At 43.1% G+C, this 24,319-nt stretch overlaps 1 protein-coding gene across 1 annotated transcript in view; it reads left to right on the plus strand.

Annotated features, from left to right (window-relative positions):
* cntln (centlein, centrosomal protein) overlaps positions 1-24,319 on the plus strand; it is a 391,318-nt gene that overhangs the window by 350,675 nt on the left and 16,324 nt on the right. The window contains exon 26 of the mRNA XM_041185504.1: positions 9,087-9,164. Within this exon, the coding sequence (XP_041041438.1) occupies positions 9,087-9,164 (78 nt within the window). The remainder of the gene's footprint in view (positions 1-9,086; positions 9,165-24,319) is intronic.

Consider the following 24,319-nt stretch of genomic DNA (forward strand, 5'->3'; position numbering starts at 1 on the left):
TCTAGTTGTATGCCTCATGAGTTGCAGAGAGCGGAGAAGCGAGCACCTGGCTGCACAGAGGAAGGAGCAGCACCCTCAAGAAGAAGGGGTGGCAGGGGCCGCCCACGTATGCTGCTGAAGAGCTACAGCGAACCATCGCTGGTCAGCGCCTAGTTAGATCCAGGGTCTATAGGCAGCTCCTTTCGTTCCTGCAGATGACCATGAACCAGTGTCACTGAAGACTGTGCATGTCCAGGGAGCTGGCCGGTCACATCCACCATCTGCTGCAGGATTTGGCGCCATGGGGATATGGAGGGCATCTACTGCCAGCGTTTATGAAAGTGAGCACAGCGCTTAATTTTTACAAAAGTGGCTCTTTTCAGGGTTCCACAGGTAACCTCTGTGGGATACTGCAAGCCTCCACCCACAAATGTATCCATGTGGACTCATACGCCATCTTTGCAAAGGCACTACAACTCCTACATTCTCAGTTGATCTCAGACCCTGACATTTTCCAGGGTCCACAGAGGCTGCAGGGTTGGCTCCTTGGGAACAAGGGCTACGCACAGAGGCCGTGGCTGATGAGACCCATGTGGCGGCCTCAGACTGCAGCAGAGCGATGGTATAACGAGGCTCATGCGGCAACTTGCACCTTGATGGAGAAAACCATTGGGATGCTGAAAATGAGGTTCTGGTGCCTGGACTGATCCGGTGGAGCCCTGCAATATGGTCCACAGAGGATGTCACTCATCTTCATTGCTGTACCCTTTATAACCTGGTGCTTCAACGAGGAGAGGAGATGGAGGAACTGGATATCTCCTCTGATGAGGAGGACGTCGGCGGGAATGAGCATGAGGAGGTCCTCGGAGGTGAGGATGACTTCAATGAGGCCATCACACCGGCGAGATGAGGCAGGCACGCTTGGGAGGACCTCATAGCTGCTAGATTTGTGGAGGACATACCATAGATTCTCACATTGCATCTGTGAGTGTTTGACTCCAGTCTGGCTGATGGCAGCGCACATACCCTCTGTGGTAAGGCTCCTGTCATGGAGACGCAGTGGAAGCCCTAACAGTCGCTCAATTCCAGAAGGATGATGACGACATGCAGTGAGGACTCTCCACAGATCTTCACATTGCCTCTGAGAATGTCTGACACCTGTCTGGTTGAGGGCAACGCACTTGCACTCTGTGATCAGCGTCATATTTTGGAGACATAGCCGTGATACTTTAAATGTACCTGATCCTTTGTCAGCCTTCAGCACCTGACCCTTTCAGGAGCACACCGTCACTGGTCACAGATGCTGAAGAGATGGGGGCCAGTCCCATCTCAAAAGTGCTGATGGAACTCAGTGATCCCTGCCCACGACATTCTAGTAACAATGACAAGTACCATCAAGGTGCAGGTATCAGTAATGTGTCCAAGGAGTGAGAGGCCGGACCATCATTTTGGTCTGAAGGCTGCACAAAGCACAGGGAAGAGGCCCTGGACTGAGAGACCTGCCTTTATCTTCCCAGCTTTTATACTCAATACCCCTGCCAATGAAGGCAAGCATGTCATACGCCTTCCTGACTACCTTAGGGCCGAAGGGCCTGTTCCTGTGCTGTACTGTTCTTTGTTCTTGTGCAGGAACCAAGGTTTCACATCAGAGTGACATGAACACAGCTCATCAGAACAAGCAGCCACAGGCAAGGAGGCATTCTTGGGAGTCGATTGACAATAGTGAACATTATGTGCAGGTGATTAACACCCGTGCCCAGGCTATGGTACTGGTTTTGTAACCCCAAGATCAAGAGTTCAAATCTCACAATGGCAAACTATGAAACAATGTAACTTCATCTGAAAAACAGATGGAAAAACGTGTTTGTGCTCGAAAGAGTTACATCTTCTTAACCTTCCTAACCCTGCTGCTACATTTTGGTGCTCCCCCAACATCCACAGCAGAGGTGGAGGCAGCCTGCTGACTACTACACCCTGCCAGTGATGACCTTGATGGGCGTCCTCTGGAGGGCTGAGACCTGGAGGGCCCTGACCTGTTTTCAGGGTCCTGCTGTGTGTCAGTTGCACCTTCCTCAGCCTGCAGAGCTGGAGATTCTGGGGTCACATGAGGGGATTTGGTGGGCCGAACACTCCTGGAGTCACCTAGATGGATGGCCCCAGGGTATGCACCTGCTGATCCTCCTCCCTATGGGTGACTGGGGTCCCCTTGCTGACTCATTGAGGAGAAGGGGTAGTTGGATTGAGATTGAGCTGCCCTGCACTCCTCTTGTGTTGACACTACTGGAGGCCAACTATGGTGTCAGCGATGGAGTTCAGCCCACGCAGCAGTGCAGGACCAATATCCTACCAGTGTTGACCTCAATGCGTTGGCATGCCAGCGCTATCACCTCAGACTGAAGGTGGACGGACTCTTCCATCGTGCCTTGCAATCTGATGCTCCTGAGATTGTCTTTGCAGCTCCAGCAACTGAGGTATGACTGAGTCCAGAGGCTCGTCATCTGACTCAGACTCTGCAGATTTCTGGCCTCCAGCAGTCCACCAAGGGCTGGAGCCCTGCGAAGTCCCTGTCTCCGCCTGCTGTGGATCAGACAGTGCGATGTGCTCACCAGATTGTGATCCTGATGCTACTCTAGAACTAGATCCCACCGAGGCATGCATCTCTGTGCTGGTGGCGGGTGTGGGTGAGGCTGTGACAGGTCTTTAATGGGGATGACTTCGCATTCTTCTTCTGAGCTGCCTTCGGGGCTTGATTGGAGGCCTTGGGTCATGGACTCCCTCGGCTGTTTCACAGATTTGCCTGCAAAAGTAAGGTGAGATAATTAGTGCCTGACAGTGGCCTGTGAAAGAAGACACATCACGCACAGCATGGTTGTCTGATGGATGTTGCACTGTTGAATCCTCACTTGGTAGAGCAGTGCCAACCTTACCGTCAGCACCGGACCAGTCCCGGTCATCGCTGGCCAGCTGGATGGCTCTGTTTTCAAAATTTGTGAGGACCTTGATTTCAGGCATTCCTCCACCTGTCTGCGACCTCTCCCTCTTGTTGTGTGCCAGCTTGTCATGCACAAATACAGATGGAGAGAGTATAAGTAGGATACCTGCCAGGCCAGATGATAAGTATGCCTGGCATGTGTGGGTGGTGTGTGGTCCCATTGACGGGATGAGGACGGTAATGGTGCATGTGAGAGAGTGAATGGTGATGGTCCCTTGAACTGGCAGTGAGTGAGGGCCTGTGAATGTGTGATGGGTTTGTGAGTATGTGAGTTGAGAGTGATGAGAAGAGTGATTTACCCTGACAGAACGGAGGAGATCATTCATCCTCTTGCAGCATTGGGTGGCTATCCTCTTCTGCAGGGCATTGGGCTGACCACTGCTGCCACCACCTCCTCAGATTGCTAATGTTGCTGTTCATCATGTGGCCAGAGTGAAGGCACAGGACATCATGGCAGGCCTCCACGGTGTCCAAAAGGTGTTCCAGGGCGTGTCACTATACCAGAAGGCTGCAGTCCTCTTGCCTTTCAGGGCCATTTCTTCTGTGCAGCAGTCCTGGGCTGGAAGCACTGAGAGGTGTGCATGCCGCTGCACTTTCAATATGGCGCCCGGTGTGATGAAGAAGCGAGGTGACGGCGTGGTGGGCAAATTGGAGGTCACCTGCCATTAAAATGGCATGTTTCCTGGGAATGCATGATTAACGAGGCAGGATTGGGACGATATGGCATGAAAAGCTGCCATTGCAGCCGGTGGGTAAAACATTCTTTTTCCCGCCCGCCGCTGCACTTATTGCAAATCTGGGACAATTCTGCCCACCATCTACAATACCGCACTCTCAACATATGGGAAGCAAGAGCAAAAAAGTTGCTGACTGGTTTGAGGCTAAGATCACTGTGATGGATCCTGTCACCATAGCCAAGTGGTCCGCTCTCATTAATTACACAAGGAACCCGAGCAAGAAGACTGCATGCATTAAGAGCCGCTCAAAATAAAGTCCAACAGACTGCTGGGCAGTGAGCCAATGACTACCTGGTTACAACTTTGCCAGAATACTCAGATGTCCTTCGACACAGAATGATAGGGGCGTGAGTGAAGGGATCAAAAAGGCAACAGGTCCATTACCAAAGCCGAAGGTTCCAATGAAAACAAAGGCAGGGAGGTCCTCACTGACTCCAGTAAACATTGGAGAGATGGGTGGAACACCACTTCGAGTAGTCCTCTCAGGAGAATTTTGTCATCAATGAAGTTCTCGACACCACAGAGAGCCTGCCTGTCATGGAAGAGCTGGATATTGAACCCACAGTGGAGGAGCTTAGCAAAGCTATTGACTCGCTTGCTAAGGGCAAAGCTCGAGGTGATGATGCTTTACCATCTGATGTCATCAAGCATGGGAAACCAGCACTCCTGCAGCATCTGTATGAACTTCTCTGTCTCTCCTGGCGGAAGCGGGTAGTCCGTTAGGACGTGCATGATGCAAAGATTGTGACCCTTTACAAGAACAAGGGTGACACAAAGTGATTTCAGCAACTATTGAGGCATTTCCTTGCTCCCATCATGGGAAAAGTATTTGCTCGTGTTGCTCATGTCAGACTGCAGACCCTGGCTGAACACATCTACCCGAATCCTAGTGTGGTTTCAGAACTAGAAGATCTACAATTGAAATTATCTTCTCAGTCTGTTTAAGCTGCTGGAGAAAATTGGCTGCCCACTGAAGCTGCTCAGTATGATCTCCTCTTTCCATGACAACATGGTGAGTAACATCAGCAACAAAGGGGCATCATCGCAACCATTTGAGATCTGCAGTGGGGTCAAACAGGGCTGAGTTTTGGCACTGACACTCTTTGAAATCTTCTCTTTGCTGCTGTCATTTGCCTTCAAGTCATTTACAAAGAGTGTTTACTTACTAGAACTGACGGAAAGCTGTTCAGTCTTGCTTACCTGAGATCCCAGACAAAGGTGCGCTAAGTTCTCATCAGAGAGTTGCTCTATGATGTTAGGACCCAGCAGTTGGTAAAGCTGAGTTATTTAAAAATCCCGAGGGAAACTTTAAACTGTCATGACCTATATTTTTATTTTTGTATATTTGAGATGCAGCTCTAAATTCAGGAATCAAACCACCAGTTCTCGAGAGGTTTTATATCAAAATACATGAGACATTTATTAAGTTACACAAGTTAAATATATGCATGGCTACAAATTACTACTATCATAACTTTTAACAAATTCCCAGATTAAGCTCCATTAAGGCAACAGCAACCCATAGACTTAACCAAACACCAGGCAAAGCATTTTCACATTATGAATTCAAAATGAGGTTCCTTTCACTTTGGTTCCTGTGGAGACAGTTGTAGGCTTACAGTTATTTTAATCATACAGTGCCTCAACCCTGCACACACAAAACTGCTGTCTGTTATACCTAGCACAGCTCATTGAATATAAATTCTCATTGTATCACCAGCCCCTTTGAACTCCACCTCTTCTAATAATAAAACTCCTTTCATAGTACCAATTTTATTAGTAATATAAACATATTGCTTGGTCTCTGCTAGCTAGATGCCAGATTTCACTCCACTTCTTGAATGCTCTATTCAAAAAAATGCAAATGCACTCTACCTCTCTTACATCTCAAAACTAGTACACATCAAAGCACCCGGACTAGCTGGCTTCAATCCAATTAAGACACACCCACAGGCTAAACCTCTATTTTAAAAGAAAAATATTTTCCAATATGTACATTAATAGCTTCATGACATATGCTGATGATGCCATACTAACTTTCAATGCTGAGGAACACTTTCGATGGCAAATGGACAGACTCTCTCACAACTGTAAAGAGCTTGGTTTGACCATCAACATCAGGAAGACAAATGTCATGGTCCAGGATGTTGCCATACCGCCATCTATCAGCATTGACAGTGTGACACTGGAGGTTGTTGCAAGCTTCACATATCCGGGCTCCACAATCATTAGCAATCTGTCTTGCTGAAATCAACACACACATCACAAAAGCTGCAGCCATTATGCCCAAGCTGAGAAAGAGAGTGTGGAACAACAGCAACCTGACTGAGAACACCAAACTGCGAGTCTACGAAACCTGCGTTCTCAGTGCACTGTAAAAGCGGTGAGACCTGGACAACATATACTAGGCAGGGAAAAGGCTGAACAGTTTCCATTCTTACTGTCTTAGATGAACCCTAGGCATCTCTTGGCAGGACAAGGTCACCAACTTGGAGGACCTGGAGCATGCCAATTCCAAGAGCATACATTCATTGCTAAGCCAAGGACGTCTGAGCTGGATTGTCTACATTCAGTTGGATGATGGCTGTATATCCAAAGGCATTCTGTACAATGAACTGGCCACTGGGTCACAATCTCCTCAGCATTCATATCTCTGCTACAAGAACCCCCACAAGTGAGATATGAATATGGCGGGCATTGACACTGACAACTCAGAGTCATTAATGGCTGTGAATTATGGAAGCTGACTGTTTGGAAGGGCATTGGAAGAGACAAGCAGAAACAAAAAGTTTAGTTAGCCAAGAAAAGAGTCCAGAGAAAACAGGCCAGTGAATCATGCACCTCCTCAGCCTACTGTCTTCCTCTGAAGCAAATGTGGCAGAAACCGCCATGCCAGAGTGGGGCTCCTAAACCACACCAGATGATGCTTAAGACAGAGTTGACCACCATGTTGCAAACCATCTTCTTATGAGACAGAAGGCTGCCACAATGTTGAGGTTGCTACTGTATGTTCTGTTATGAGGCTATGCCCCTTTATGTTTGAAAATATGATTTTTCAACTTTAAACTGACTGGAACTTTTGCCATTTGAACTGAGACAGAGGAAACTGCTTAAAAATGCAAGGCCACATTCCAAGGTGAAGGTGAGAAACCAACAAACCACCCTCAGGGGAGTGTGAAGAGAGAGACATTTCCTATAATCCAGGCACCCATCGAAACTCATAACTGCCTCAGGAAGATACATTAAAAATGCAACATACTGGATATTGAAACAATGGGTGCTATAGACAGACACACACAAAACCTTTTGGAAATGCACACTGGGGGTGAAGTATTTCAAGGCAAGGCTGCCAACCACTACAGACATAGATGGTGTTCAGAAGTTCTTCAGCAGAGGAAACAAGCTGAGGGCTCTGTCTGTCTGTCTGTCTCTCTCTCTCTCTCTCTTTTGGAATAAATGAGTTGCCTGGTTCAAGAAGCCAACCCTACCAGAAACCTACCAGCAAACCAAGATCTTGTAATAGTTGCAACATCCCCTACATCTGACCACATCCAAGAAACTAGTTAACCTAAATCGGCTGTCATGTTTAAAATCTATAACTCAAGGACAATCATAGAACACTTAACCCATATATTCTTTGACCTTTTTAAAAATTTTTAGTTCTTCTAACTCCCCTTAGTTCTGATCCCTGTGTATATGTTTTGGTGTGTGGGCCCTAATAATTACATGAGGCCTGAATGCTTGATGTTGCATTTTTTAGGGTTTAGTGGTTAGTAAATTTGCTCACTCTTTGACTCGAGATAACCTTGTTTGATTGGCTCCTTATTACTCACAACTTAAATATTTAAGTACATTCTGATTTGGAGAAAGGCATATCCTTGTGAAATAGAAACTTAAATCTTTGTTGCGACCAATAGAGGAGGTTGAATTGAGGGGAACCAGTTCACTCCGCCTCACCTGGCAATAACAATTCCACGAGTATTGTTATGTGCTGGATAGCAACTTGAAATTCAGACAACAGCTGGCCCTTTCTAACCATACCGCTTTGCACTGTTACATATGCATCCACATACAGTGTGAAGCAACACTGCCTCTGCTTGGTTACCAGCTGGCCCTTCATCAATAGCCAATATCTCTATTCCTTCATCAATAAGACTTTGTGTCTCACCCTGTTCCTTTCTCAACCTTATGGGGGTTTTTTTCATGAGCATGTTTATCTGACTGAAATGCTGATCATGTTTGTGCTGTGCTAAGTAGTGTTCTGTAGGTGTACCTGGTGGAGCACTGGGTTCTCTTTGCGCTGTGAAAAGCAGATGGAGCATTCTGAATGCATAAGCACTCTTGACCATCTGTCCCACAGTGAGATTTAAGACTGGAAAAGGGAAAAGATCTTTTTTTTACAACAAAAGTCTTCTGTAAAACAGCACAAGAAACCTTTTACACTTCTGAAATAACTCCTGTAATGTGCTAAGCAATAATCTTGATCTTGCAGCAGTCGGCTTAATGTGAGCACATTTTCATTTCCTGTTGTGACTTTTTTATTGTAATACAATTTCAGGTTTTCGTGTGAGTAATTCATCTTTCAATATTTTCTGCATAAAACCATTGACAGGATGATATCAGAATTGAGATATTATAGCTACTGTGTTTGGAAAGATTGAAAATGTTGGGCATTTTTCTTTTGGAAAGAGGAGATTCAGAAGTGAGCTGACAGAGGTCTTTGAAATTAGGAATGGGTTGGACAGGGTAGATGTGGAGGGTAGATTCAGGAGCTGAATCTTAACTCCCAACAACAGGAATGTTGATGTCTTGTAAGACGTTAAAATGTAAAAAATCTGAAACAAGAACCCAACTCACCATCTTCCAGTATGAATAGAGGCAAGTCGAGGAGCAGTTTGGTTATTTAAATATTATATTGAGGATGTCATTTTAAGAGTGTCAAATTTTTAACTCACGTCAGCCAGGTTTCCCAGGCCTCGGAATGAATCCTGCAAGTGAGATAGCACTGGACCTACCTGAGCTCCTGCACTGCAGCCTTGTGCAGGATAAGTACAAGCTAGTTACTAATAAATCCAGAAGGGAATTGAGGAGAAATTTCTTTACTGAGAGTGGTTAGAATGTAGAGCTTGCTCCCACAGGAAGTGGCTGAGGCAAATAGCTTAGATTCAAATGGAAAGTAGCCGAGTATGCGGGAGAAAAGGCTGAAATAAGGTAGTTGGAATGGGAGGAGATTCCTACAGTATAAACTCGCTGGGCTAAATGATTTTTCTGTGATGTGAATTATTTAATTCTATATAACTCTGAATTGAACAAATAAGGCTAATTTTAATTTAGTACAAGAAGCATCTTAACATCATGTCATCTTTTATTTACCTTAGGAGACAGAAGAAAGAAATAAAGCTTTACAAAAAGATCAGATCTGGCTGACTGAAATACAGAGGATTCTGGAAGGCCAGGTATTGAAACGTCTTGTGTGTTAACAACATTTTGTAGCTTAGTGTAACCTAAATATAATAGTAAGCATTAAGCCTCACTTACAGGTTCATTATTTGAAAAAAAACCAAATACATTAAAATATTTGCTGTAGAAATTCAAATGGTAAATCATTAGTAATTATTTAGACTTAAAGTAGTTTAGAAATTACTCCTTTGCTTTTACTTTACTCAGTAAGTTATTTCAGTGCCATTTCTCACTCCAGCTTTTGAATTTACCAATCTGCAGTGATTTTTTATTGTTTTAATGTATCATAGCTTCCATGCCATTTTTACTTAAACTGTAATATTTTAACATAATGGATCATTTCACTGATGTAACCAATTTGGAGCTGAAGAGTATCTGAATTATTTATCTCAATTAAAATTACACTTTATGAAGTTAAAACATAGATTTCATTTTTGCTACTTGCTCTCAGAATGCCAAATCTGCCTGGGAATAAGAATAAAAATATAATAGTGCAGGTGTGTGATGACAAGGTAATTCAAAAAGGCAAGGCTGTTACTTCCAAAAGGTCTATTACATCAAAAAAGATGGTCCACACAGAAAGCTCTAGAAGCAGGACTATCCCCAATGGCAACAGAAAGAGAATTGAATGCAGAGGCAAAGGTAGTCATGTGTTTCAGAGCAGCACAGCTCACCACAGGCCAGCCAAGCGGTTTTACATTCATTGATCTGTACAGATCTTTCCCTGCCATCGGGGAAGGGAAGACAACCAGAAACCCAAGTTGCAAATTATGTGCTTGTGAAGCCTTGTGTTTGTGCTGTTGTTTTTGTTCCATTCCGCAGCACATGAGATCCTGATGCACAAATGCAGAATCGCTTCAGAAGTGGTCCAGCAATATCAGTGCAACACTGTGGAGGTCATGTTATATATATTTTTAGGGCAGTGGGGAGATAGATTCTTGTTAGGCAAGGGAACCAAAGGTTATCAGAGTTAGATGGCAAAGTGGACATCAAAACGCAGGAAGATCAGCCATGATCTTATTGAATGGTAGAACAAGTTCAAAAGGCCGAATGGTCTACTCCTGTTCCTATTTCTTATGTTCTTGTATAAAAGCGTATGTATATTAAAGGATATAATACTATGAAGATGCACATAAAGCATTGGATAGGAAAAATTCTATGTGGAATATCTGTGGTACCATTCAGACCACAACAGCCCTTTGGTTTTTAGATCTCTCTCTCTCTCCCCCCCCTCTCATTCTCTCTGTCTCTCTCTCTCTCTCTCTCTCTCTCCCTCTCTCTCTATATTTCTGTCTCACCCTCTCTCCCTCCCCTCTCTTGCTAAGAGTAAATAGACGTTTTAAACTGGGACAGCAATGGGGTGGACGATCAGAGACTTTTAAACCGAATGTAAATATAAATATATTAGAGCAATCAGACAAATAATGGGATTCCAGAAAGTCTCATGATCAAGGAATAGTAAGTACTTTGAATAAATTCCTTATGTCCCTGTTCATGGAGGAATGCTCCAACAATCTTCCTAGTATTGGAACATTCACAAGATTCCAGGAGAAATATATTCATTCAAGAGCTGATTGATCTGTTGAAGACATTGAAGAAAGCCAAGGGCTGGGATCCAGACATTGTGCCTACAACAAATGAATAAAATAGTTATTGAAATTGTATATGTCTTATTAGCCACCTTTAGGGAATATTTGGAAACCACAATTTGAATATTCATGATCCATTGTTCTAGCTGTAAGGCCCAAGTTCTTAACTGCTCTCTTTACAACTGCTGTTGCTACAAATGCTGCTGCTCCAATCCCATCAACATCCCTACTGCAGTAAGAATCAACCAAATAATGTACAGCCTTTAAGATTACCTTGAACCTGAGCTGATTTTACATCGGATCTGATCTGTCACCAAAACAGGCATTTTCCTTCATTGTAGCATGATTTCCTAATCCCCCTAGCATGACCTTAACTGTCAATTTTCCAAATGATCTCCATCCTGTTATAAATATGAGGTTTATGACTATGACTATGTTAAAGACTAAGTCTTTAACTTGGGATAAAATTAAGGGGGCCATGTGATCTGAGGTCTGCCTGAAAACATTGAAAAGAGGGCTGAGTTGTTTGCTGTAAGGTGTTTACACTTGGAGACAATGACAGCAACATCTGTGTTTACAATGGTTAGACTGCTGGTCTGCAAAGTTCCAGCAAGCAGTTGAGAATGTTGGTTTGTAAACAGTTATGCTTTAAACTGTCTGCTTACTTTCAAGATAAACTAGAGTTGGGTCTCAAAGATAGTGAATCAGCATTTCTACCTGGATACAAGGCCCAGGTGATTCATTTCACTTTGGAGATGGATTTTGAGAGGGGTTTTGAAGATATTCATGAAACATTCAGATACAGGCAGTCTGCTGGGTCCAGAAGAGAGGAAGCAGCTAGCGGTCAAAAGGGTCTATGGTTCACCACACCAGAATGTGGGTGGGAGCTCACGCTGAGATTGAAAAGATCAAATTCATGAGGATTTGAAAGAAGACTGGAATATTCACCCATCTTGCACTAGAGGGAGAATCACCAGAAAAAACTCTCACCATGAAAGATGGTTCTGGGGTTAAAAGTTATCAGGCTGTGAAAGGAAAGGAACGGAGGTAAACCCTTGGAAGCTAAGAATCACTTGGACTGAGTCTAGGAAACTCAAATGACTACTCAAGGGACAATGTGAAGTGTAACCATGCAGTGGGTTTTACAAGTGTGTTAAAAGTAAAGGGAAAAGTTCTGTTCTATAGTTTAAAGTATAAGTTGCCTACAAAAATAATGTTTACTTAACAGTGCTTTTAGCCTGTTTGTTACAGTAGTTACAGTAAAAGTCTTAAAATGTAAAATTTTATCATGTCGCCCTTTCAGCTATCGACTGGAAGTTTGAATTTCTATTTCAAAAAGCTAATAAGCTCACGGGAAATCGTAACAATCCCCCATCTTCCCTCTCCCTCCATCTTCCCTCATCTACCCATTCCCAATTTTAGTTAATCAAAAATGTGTTGGCTTGAGTTTACTATTGCTCAAAGCCTGGCTCAGCCATTACAATTTCCCTTATTGTCCCCCAAGGCTTGCTCCATCTTTCCTGCTCCAACATTTCCAGCGAAGTATCTGGTCACAGACTTCACTGCTCTGAATCTGCTTTACTCTTCATTCTCTACTGCTATTCTGTGTCACTATTTGGAGTTCTGTTAGACTATCTCAAAAATCCACTATGCCATCACTTAGAAAGTTCCTTAGAATCTATCTCTACAATTGCACAATCAGCGTCCCATAATGTCACCCATTCCATTCCTCTTTCTGTTTCCCTTGTAAAGGTCTCAGCAGTATCAAGGTGCTATGTGAATGCATGTTGCTGTGGTTGTTATAAAAGCACACTGCAGTTATCTGAAGTGTGAAAATTTTGTTCTTTCCAATGCATTCTTAAATATAAGTTTTAAATAAGAAAGAGTAAGAGGTGGAATTCTCAGAATCATTTTTTATCTATAAAAATGGCAGTCTCTCTAGCAAGCCAATATAAAATATGTTCAGTAATGAGATAGCCACAGTACCACAATATTATTAGTTGTTTATATTCTGCAATAAATTAGAACACCTGAAGAGTGGTTCATAGCTTTGTGACCTTTTCTGAGGGATTCACTTGCAGTCAATTCATGTTTTCCTCACAGCTGGACAGCTGTTTATTACCATGTCTTCCTGTATTCTGCGCAATATTTTCTACAGAGACTGTGCACAGCTTGTTAGTGGATACTGAATATTGATTCGGAATCCTGTCGATGCAGAAAGAATGAAAAAATGTCCACTAGAGACCTCTCAAACATATTCCTATTGATATTTCCGTGCTGAGTGGAAAGCTGCACACTTGATGACAAGACTGAGACTATCTTGAATCACAGGCAAATCCACTGAGAATCCTGGTGTGACCTCTGTGTTTCTTTTCTCTTATCAGTTTCCAAGTTTTTTTCTTTATTAACATACCGTCTTCAGGAATGCTGTGTCTGTCACAAGTGATTAAGGACAATCAATTGACATTTGGTTATTCCAGTTTGTCTGTCATATTAGTCTCTTGGTGTGAATAAGGTCTGAAGTTGGATTGAGCTAAAACTGTGCAAGATTTCTTTTATCAAATGTTGACTTTCAGATGTTCGGAAGGGACATTATCAGCGAGATGAAGTCTGTATTTATGCATTTTAACACACTGCTGCCTTACTGCTTTATAATGTGAGATTATCTTCACAATTGCCAGAAAACTATTGATGTTGCATCATATAGGTAGCAATAGAGACTGTGTCTGTACACTCCACATTTTTATAGAACCTGATCAGAGACTATGAATGGAGACTCCAGTGGAGGACGCAGTATATATTGAGCTTGTGTCAGTGACTTTATATTTTACTCCAATACAACACCCACCATTGGCTGAAATCATGGATTGAACTCCAACCTTGATTTATAGCATCAAAACTCCAAACTCAAATAATCTGTGATGGTGCATTTCCACAAGGCTTTTCAAATACATTCTTCAAATTTTAAATCCTGATTATTTTACATTACATTTTAAGTAATATATTGTTTACAGCCTGAACAATGTCCTGGAACATGTGGCAGGATTTTACCATTGGTGAGCGGGGGCGGGGCCCACTCGCTGATGCGTAAAATGACGCGGGATGACGTCGGGCGGAACTCCTGAAGTCACCCCGCCCCATTTAAATTTTTAGGAAGGTGGGGGTGCAGCAAAATTAGCCGCCTGTCAATGGCCAATAGAGGCCAATGACAGGATCAATTTAGTAATTAAAGGACCCGCCCTTCCAACCTTAAGATTGTCGGGTTGGCCAGAAACCCCGGTGGCAACTAGAGAAAACATGAAACCTCACCTACCGGCGGGATGAGGTTTCATGTAGGGTTTTAAAAATTTTAATAAAGTTTAATGGAAGTTATGAACATGTCCCAACTCATGTGACATTTTTTTTCTCTCTCTATTTTTAATATTGTTGAAAGTAGATGCGATCTCCCTGAGGCAGCACTTAGCCTCAGGGAGATGAGTGCACTCTTTTGTGCGCATGCGCGCAAAGTGCACTCTTGATTTTAGGGATTCCCCCCAGCCCGCACAGGAAGTGCATAGCCCTTCCCCGTGGACGTCACACTGGGCGGGCCTTAATTGGCCCACCTGTGCAAAAAAGGCGGCGTGGCCCCAATCGCCGCCGGTGATCGGGTCAGCACCCACCCACGATTGGGTCAGCTACGCCCACCCGACATACAGAAAATTTAGCCTACGGTGTCAGCTCCAAAATATATGCGTGCCTTACCCAAAATTCCACGTTTGAATCTTTACGATCAGGTTTCTGTCCCTGTTTTGGTACTGAAAATGCTCTGATCAAAATCACAAATGTGACAAAGGGAAACTATCCTTCTTGGTCCTTGTTGAGCTATTTGTCATATATTCTTTGACCTGGTTGGCCACACCATTCTCATATCCTCTCCTTCATCTGCAGGTTAGTGAGACTGTACTCGCCTGGTTCCATTCTTATCTGTCCAATCATAGCCATAAAATCACCTGCAATGGTTTCTCTTCCCTTCCTGTTCCTGCACCTTGGGTGCCCCCCAAGGATCTTAACTCCTACTTCTCATCGATATGCTGTCCCTCGGCAACATCAGCCAAAAGTAGGGCATTCGTATCCACATGAATGCTGCTGACACCCAGCTCTACTTCACCACCATCTCTCTTGACCCCTCCACTGTCTTTAAATTAAACTGATTGTTTAATGTCCAGTACTGATGAGCAGAAGTTTCCTCCAGCTAAATATTGAGAAGGTCAAAGCCATTGCCTTCAGTCCCCACCACAAACTCCATACTCTAGCTACTGATTCCATCTGACTCCCTGGGAACTGTCAGAGATTAAAACAGTCTGTTTACAACCTTGGTGTCACACTTGACTCCAAGATGAACTTCCAAATACAATATTAAGACACCTCTTTCCAATTTTGTAATCTCACCTGACTCAACTGCTGCCTTAGCTCATTTGCTGCTGAAACCCTCATCCCTGCCTTTGTTGCTGCAAAAATTGACGATTTCAATGTACTCCTGGCTGGTCTCCCATGCTCTACCTTCTGGAAACTTGAGGTCATCCAAACCTCTGCTGCCTGTGTCCTAACTGGCACCAAGTCCATTAACTCATCATCCCTGTGCTTGCTGACCTACCTTGGTTCCTAGGTAAACAACATCTCAATTTCAGAATCACTGTATTGTTACAATACAGAAGGCCATTAGGCCCATCAGGTCTAAAGAGCAGTTTACCGAATGCCGCCGGCTTCTCACCATAGCCCATGTACATTCTTCCTTTTGAGATAACAATCTACTTCCCTCTTGAAAGCCTTGATTGATCCTACCTTCACCACGCTCTCAGGTGTTCCTCATCCCTGGGTCTATTCGTGTGAATCTTTTGTGCGCCCTCTCTAATGCCTACACATCTTTACTAAAGTGTGGTGCCCAGAACTGGACGAAATACTCCAATTGAGGCCGAACCAGTATTTTACACAAGTTTAACATAACATCCTTGTGTTTATGCTCTATGCACCTATGAATAAAGTTTAGAATACTGTATGCTTTATTAACTGCTCTCAACCTGTCCTGTCACCTTCAGTGACTTATGCATATATACTTCCAGGTCACTCTGCTCCTGCAGACCCTTTAGAATTATACCCTTTAATTTATACTGTGTCTCCATGTTCTTCCAACCAAAATGAATCACTTCACACTTCTCTGCATTAAATTTTATCAGCCACTTGTTGCCCCAACCCACCAACCTGTCTATATCCTTTGAAGTTCCACATTATTCTCCTGACGGTTCACAATATTTCCAAGTGGCATCAGGAAGCCCTAGCAAAACTGGGGTCAATGGAAATCAGGGAAAACTCTCCACTGGTTGGAGTCATACGTAGCACAAAGGAAGATGGTTGTGGTTGTTGGAGGTCAATCATCTCAGCTCCAGAACATCACTGCAGGAGTTCCTTGGGTTAGTGTCCTAGGTCCATGCCCTAGGCCCAACCATCTTCAGCTGCTTCATCAATGACCTTCCTTCCATCATAAGGTCAGAAGTGGGGATGTTCACCGATGATTGCACAATGTTCAGCACCATTCACGACTCCTCAGGTACTGAAGCAGTCCATGTCCAAATGCAGCAAGACCTGGACAATATCCAGGCTTGGGCTGACAAGTGGTAAGTAACATTCATTGCATGCAAGTATCAGGCAATGACCAGCTCCAACAAGAGAGAACGTAAACATTGCCCCTTGACATTCAATGTCATTACCATTGCTGAATCCCCCACTATCAACATCCTGGGGGTTACCATTGACCAGAAACTGAACTGGACTAGCCATATAAATACTGCGGCTACAAGAGCAGGTCAGAGGCTGAGAATTCTGCGGTGAGTAACTCACCACCTGATTCCCCAAAGCCTGCCCACCACCTACAAGGCACAAGTCAGGAGTGTGATGGAATAATCTCCACTTGCCTGGATGAGTGCTGCTCCAACAACACTCATTAAACCTGACCCCTTCCAGGATAAAGCAGCCTGCTTGATTGGCACCCCATTCACAAACATTCACTTCCTCCACCACCAGCGCACAGTGGCAGCAGTGTGTACCATCTACAGGATGCACTGGAGAAACTTACCGAGCCTCCTTTGATAGCACCTACCAAACCCACAACCACTATCATCTAGAAGGACAAGGGCAGCAGACACATGGGAACACAACCACCTGGAAGTTCCCCTTACCACTCACCATCCTGACTTGGAAACATATTGGCGTACCTCCACTGTCATTGGGTCAAAAACCTATAACTGCCCCACCTAACAGCACTGTGGGTGTAACTACACCACATGGACTGCAGCAGTTCAAGAAGGCAGCTCACCACCACCTTCTCAAGGGCAATTAAGGATGGTCAATAAATGTTAACTTAGCCAACGATGCCCACATCGCATGAATGAATAAAAAAAAAGTTTTGTATCATCAGCAAATTTTGCAATTGTGCCCTGTACATCAAGATCTAGGTCATTAATATGTATCAGGAAGAGCAGGGGTCCCAACACTGACCCCTGTGGAACTCTAACATAAACCCTCCTCTTGTCCATAAAACATCCATTAACCACCCCCTCAGTTTTCTGTCACTCTGCCAATTTTGTACCCATGTTGTTCCTGCCCTTGTATTCCTTGAGCTCTAACTTTGCCCACAAGTCTGTTGTCCGGCACTTTATCAAATGCCATATGGAAGTCCATGTACACAACATCAACAGCATTACCCTCATTAACCTTCTCTGTTGCCTCATCAAAAAACCCCAGCAAGTTAATTAACCATGATTTACCCTTAACAAGTCCATGCTGGTTTTCCTTAATTAACCACAAATGCGCAAATGACTATTAATTTTGTCCTGAATTATCATTTCCAGAAGCTTCCCCATGACTGAAGCAAAACTGACTAGCCTCGAGTTGCCAGGTTATCTTTACACCTTTTTTGAACAAGGGTGTAACCTTTGCAATTCTCCAGTCCTCTGGCACCACCACTGAGCCTAAAGAAGACTAGAAAATTATTGCCTGTGCCTCTGCAATTTCCACTCTCACTTCCCTCAGTCCTGGTGCCTTGTCAACTATAAGTACAGATCAGCTATCCAAAGTCTCCTCCTCATCAATTTTAAAAAGTTCAAATGCCTCTAATGCCTCCTCTTTCACTATGGCCTGCATAGCAACTTCTTCCTTGCTAAAGGCAGGTGCAAAGTAGAGTCATAGAGGTCTACAGCACAGAAAAAGGCCCTTCGGCCCATTGAATCTGTGCCAGTCAAACAAGTACCTAACTATTCTAATCCCATTTTCCAGCACTAAGCCCATAGACTTTTATGCCATGGCATCACAAGTGCACATCCAAATACTTCTTAAATGTTATGAGGGTTTCTGCCTCTACCACCCTTTCAGGCAGTAAGTTCCAGATTCCCACCACCCTCTGGGTGAAAAAATTCTTCCTCACATCCCCTCTAAACCTCCTGCCCCTTACCTTAAATCTATGCCCCCTGGTTATTGAAGCCTCCACCAAGGGGGAAAGTTCCTTCCTGTCTACCCTATCTGTGCCCCTCATAATTTTATACATCTCAATCATGTCCCCCCTCAATCTCCTCTGCTCCAGGGAAAATAACCCCAGTCTATCCAATCTCTCCTCATAACTAAAACTCTCCAGCCCAGGCAGCATCCTGGTAAATCTCCTCTGCACTCTCTCTAATGCAATCACATCCTTCCTATAATGTGGATTCCAGAACTGCACGCAATACTCTAGCTGTGGCCTAACCAGCGTTTTACACAGTTCCAACATAACCTCCCTGCTCTTATATTCTATGCCTCGGCTAATAAAGGCAAGTATCCCACATGCCTCCTTAACCACCTTATCTACCTGTCCCGCTACCTTAAGGGACCGGTGGACATGCACACCAAGGTCCCTCTGATCCTCGGTACTTCCCAGGGTCCTATCATTCATTATGTATTCCCGTGCCCTGTTTGTCATGCTCAAGTGCATCACCTCACACTTCTCCAGATTAAATATCATTTGCCACTGATCAGCCCATCTGACCATCCTATCTATATCCTCCTGTAATCTAAGGCAATCCTCCTCACTATATACCACCCCACCAATTTTTGTGTCATCTGCGAACTTACTGATCAACCCTCCTACATTTAAGCCTAAATATTTTATATATACCACAAGCAGCAAGGAACCCAACACCGATCCCTGTGGAACCCCACTAAACAAAGGCATCCAGTCACAAAAACACCCCTCGACCATCACCCTCTGCTTCCTGCCACTCAGCCAATTCTGGGTCCAATTTGCCAAATTGCCTTGAATCCCATGGGCTCTTACCTTTGTTATCAGTCTCCCATGCAGGTCCTTATCAAAAGCCTTGCTGAAGTCCAAGTAGGCTATGTCAAATTTAATGCCCTCATCTACACACCTAGTCACCTCTTAGAAAAATTCAATCAAATTGGTCAGACATGACCTCCCCTTAACAAAACCATGCTGACTGTTCTTGATTAATCTCTGCCTCTCCAAGTGTAGATTAATTCTGTCCCTCAGAATTGCTTCCAATAGTTTCCCCGCCACTGAGGTTAGACTGACTGGCCTGTAGTTCCCTGGTTTATCCCTTCCTCCCTTGAAAAACGGTACCACACTGGCTGTCATCCAGTCCTCTGGCACCTCTCCTGTGGACAGAGAGGTATTGAAAATTATTGCCAGCGCCCCTGCTATCTCCTCCCTTGCCTCACTCAACAGCCTGGAATACATTTCATCCAGACCTGGAGATTTATCTACTTTTAAGTCTGCCAGACCACTTAGAACCTCCTCCCTTTCTATGCTAATTTCTTTAATTATATCACAGTCCTTCTGCCTGATTTCCATACCCACGTTGTCTCTCTCACTTGTGAACGCTGACACAAAGTATTCATTTAGAACCCTACCTACGTCTTCTGGCTCAGAAATTACCACTCTGGTCCTTAATGGGCCTGACTCTTTCCCTAGTTATCCTCTTACTCTTAATGTACTTGTAAAATAAGTATTCATTTAGTATCTCAGCAATACCCTCTGCCTCCATGCGTAAGTCCCCTTTTTGGTCCCTACTTGGCCCTATTCCTCCTTTTACCACCTTTTTGTTATTTATATGTGACAGAAGAGCTTTTATATTACAGGTACAGTGTCTCAAATCTGACCATCCAAAAACAGGCAATGTCTGAAAACTGGACTTTTTAAGCTGCCGTGCATGAATTTTTATTGTTATTAGATGAGTAAAATAACGTAGCGGCTTGCTGAGCGAGGGTTGCTTGCTGCATTAGCACCAACTCATTATCAGCTTTGTGCGCCTGTCGTTTCCTGTGCTCCCAGATGGTCCGAGTGACTCTTGACCCAGCCCAAACCACCTGACCCAAAAACCGGCAAGATCTGAAGTCCGGCACAGACTCAGTCCCAAGGTTGCCGGTTTTGAGACACTGTATCTGAAGTTGCTAGCCTTTTTTCATACTCTCTATGCTCTTTGTTTCTCTCATATTTTTTATCACTTCCCCTCTGAACCTCCTATATTCAGCCTGGTTCATGGTTATATTATCCAGTTGACATCTTCCATAAGTACACTTTTTCTTCTTCATCTTAATCTGTCTCTCTGTCTCCTCATCGAGGGAACTCTGGATTTGTTTGCCCTGCCTTTCCAATTTGTGGGAATATTCCTTGTTTGTGCCCAAACTACCCCTTCTCTAAAGGCAGCCCTGCTGCCCATTTTAAAATCCTCATCCTTGTTTTATAATTCCTCCATCACCTCATCCCTCTCTACCTAAGTAATCTCTTCTAGCTGTATTGCCCTCCAAGATTCTTGTGTTCCTCCAATCCCGGCCACTTGAGCATCCCTAATTTTAATCACTCTTCCATTGGCGGCTGTGCCTTCAGCTACCTAGGCCCTAAGGTTGTAAATACTCTACCCAAATCTTTCCTCCACTCTTTCCTGTTTCAAGGCACTCCCTAAAACCCACCACTTTGACACAGCTTTTGGTCATCTGCCCTAATATCTTCTTGTGTGACCATGTGTCATGTTTTGTTTGCTAACTTGCCTATGATATGCTTTAGGACCATCAATCTCTCTAATTTTTTTGGAGCATGGGTGATTTATTTAAGTACGCAGCCTGTTTAAATTGTTTTGCATAGCTGTGCACACACTGCAACTTAAAGGGGCCAACTTGTGCTCGGCCCAAGCAGGGAGCCTGCATATATATATATATATATATATATATAATATGTGCTACAAAAGATGTAAAACATTTCAGGAGACTAGCCCATGTCAAGAACAAATAGTCACATCCTGTGAAGCTTGTTATCACATCCTGTTCTCCTATGAAAATTTATTTTAAAGAGGATATATAACAATAAAGTTTAACTGTTAACTGTTTCAAAGAATATAGAGTAAAATTTGTTTACTAAAATCACAGGGACTTTCTTTATTTGAGTCAGTAGAGGTCTGAGGATGTCATCTGGATCCCGGTGGTATTTTAACATGGGCCAGAGCGACAGAGCTGCTGTGGTCTTCCTGCCAGGCAGAACAAAGTCTATAGACGTGGAAGAATTATTTCCACTTGTGGGGTAGACCAAAGCTAGGAACCATAAATGTAAGATTGTCACAAAAAAGTCCAATAGGGAATTCAAAAAAAAATTGCTTCAATGAGTGAGTGATAAGAATGTGGAACTCTCAACCACAAGGAATAGTTGAGGTGAACAGCGTAGATGCATTTAAGGAGAAGCTGGATAAACACCTGAAGGAGAAAGAAACAGAAAGTTATGCTGATAGGGAGCGATGAAGACTCTTATGGAGGAAGCTCTTTTGAAGTATAAACATCAGCATGGATGCTTTGGGCTGAATGGTCTGTTTCTGTGTTGTAAAACCCTATGCAAGAGGATCAAGATGAAGAGGCCCTGAAAGGGATGTCATCTTACTTTCCTATGTGGACTCAGAAGGATCGGGAATGCTTCTCTGGGCCCTACAAGGAAAATTTAGCCAATTTCCACAAGAACAGCCATTTCCTGCTCGCTCAGTGGGCGTGGTCATGGGGCCATGTGGTTAAAATTGCCATGGGCAGGTGGGAAACTAGCTTATTCACCATTAAAATCAACCATGATGTTCCTAATGTAACAATATTGGCCTACATTACATGGCAGTAATGCGGCAATCAAATTACATCAGATATCGTCAAACAAAGCTCAAAATTATGTTAGCAGCATGTGAACCTGGGACCTTTACTTCCAGGAAACACAGACCCAGCTATGTTCGTCTCATCACATTCATTTAGTTAAGATGGTGTAAATGACATAAATTCAATAATCCAAAATAAATCTTGGCTTTAGGTGTTTGTTCAAATTATCTCAGTCCTTGTATTAATCGATATAATAAAATCTGGAATTCTTGTTTGCACTCCTTTGTATTTCAACAACTTTTTAATGGCTCCTGTGTGTGAAACAATGACGGACCCTGAGCTCCATTAATGAGCTTAGTGATTTGAACTAAAGTCATAATCAATTTTGTTTCCAGGTGTTTTGCACAGGAATGTCATTCTTGAAGTGTAGTGAAAACAATTGTACGAATAAATCGTGCAAAATTTTTCATCTTCAGGGAAGTCACTAGTAGCATGGACAACATCTGTAGCTATCCACTAAAAATGGATTAATTTTAAACTTGTTGTAGAACCTGGACAAATTAAACACATTGACTAGAGGAGAAATGTAATAAATTAGGTGATCTAATATAAGATGTTAATAAAAATGGGCTTCACAGTATAACCAAAATCAGTGCATATGTATTCATGAACCTATTGAAAAATTATTTTTCACCATTTAAACTAAAATCTTTGAGTAGCTCTGGGCAACTTGTTGAGATTCATAAAGTGATGCAAACTAGATTGCTCTTTCATGTTACGGTACATGGTGCAACAAAGATTCAAGTTTGCTATGGCCCTTTAACAGACATTGATAAAGGCTGCTTTTATTTAAGTAATCTGTATATTAGAATAAATTTATTCTTAAACATTTGGGACGGCAAAGGCAGTCTGAGAAATTCAGAAGGCAGAAGCCAAAAAGCATAATCTGTTGTTGAGTTTATAACAGCTTCTCTTCTGAGGAAAAACAATCTCCTTTTACCTCTCCAATTATTTTAAGTAAATCAAGATCTTGATAGAAATTGCATTAGTATGTTTGATTATGCAGTCTAAGATATAGTGTCTTTCTGTGCCACTGAGTCCAGAATCTCCGAGGTAATTGCCCAACAGTATTGATTTAATTGCCTAGGTTTATTTGTGGAATCCTAATTATTGACTGGAGGAAATTTAATGGAGCAGTCTTTATGAAGATTGGGAACCGCTGCTCCTGCTGTTGGACATAATGCACTGCATCATGTCCCTTTGGATCATTTTGCACCATCATTTTATACCTTATTCCACTATGACAACACAATAACATTTAAAATGTCATCCTTCTTATTTTCTAATCGCTGATCTATCTTTCTTTACTGGCAAGTTGGAAGGTAGCACAGCACCAGTTGCACTCTTAAATGTTTATACACTATTGCACTCGGGGAAAATTCAGTAATCATAGTGAATAAGATGTCCACCGCATGCCTTATTACAGATAGGAGTTAGAATTCTGAGAACTGTAGTAGCATCTTTTACATCATTTCAAAACTATTGTAAGGTTAGTTAGTTGTGCATTTCTGCAGTAATATCTAAGTTAAAACTGTACTCATACTCAAGAAAATTGTGTTGGAGCATGAAAAAATATCTTAGTTGAAAACTTGTTTGTGTTCTGGAAAGCAGTTATTTGTCAACAATCGGGACAAAAAGATTGGAAAGCCTTCAAGATTCAAACTGTGTCTTCATTCCTTATCTCTGTCAATATAAAAAAGAGCCAGAAAGCACCTTGGCTCGGATTTTGTGGTCAGCTTGCTGTTCACTGCGCTTACCACTGCGCACAGACTTTGCATTGATACACCTGGCTATTCAATCTTCAATCTGATTGATTGAAGATACTCACCGTTGCTTGCCCTGCTCATGCAGGTCCCAGATTCCCTGTAGAAAGTGGCATGCAAAATCAGACCCTCGATGTGAAGTCTTTGGAGGGGGTACAGAAGAGATTTATCAGAATGGTTTCAGAGATGAGGGATGACAGATGCATGGATAGACTGGAGATGCTGGGCTTATTCACCTTACAGCAAAGAAGGATAAGAGGAAATTTGATTGAGATGTTTGAAATCATGAAGGGCCTATATAGAGTAAAGAAAGAGAAACTGGTTTCAGTGGCTGAAAGGTTGACAGCCGATAGCACAAATTTGAGGTGATTCTCAAAAGAACTAAAGGTGACATGAGGAAATCACAGATTCAATAGTAACCTTCAAAAAGAATTGGACAAATAATTGAAGGAGGAAAAACTACAGGGATATGGAGAAAGAGCGGGAGTTCAACCACACTTAACTACCCATGTGCAGACTCCAGAAATTGGTGTCCAATTTACTCCAATGGTTGAGCATTGATAGCCACACCATTATTCTCAAACCAAAATCCAGGCC

The sequence above is a fragment of the Carcharodon carcharias genome, chromosome 4 (assembly GCF_017639515.1).
Source record: "Carcharodon carcharias isolate sCarCar2 chromosome 4, sCarCar2.pri, whole genome shotgun sequence".
Lineage (NCBI taxonomy): Eukaryota > Metazoa > Chordata > Chondrichthyes > Lamniformes > Lamnidae > Carcharodon > Carcharodon carcharias.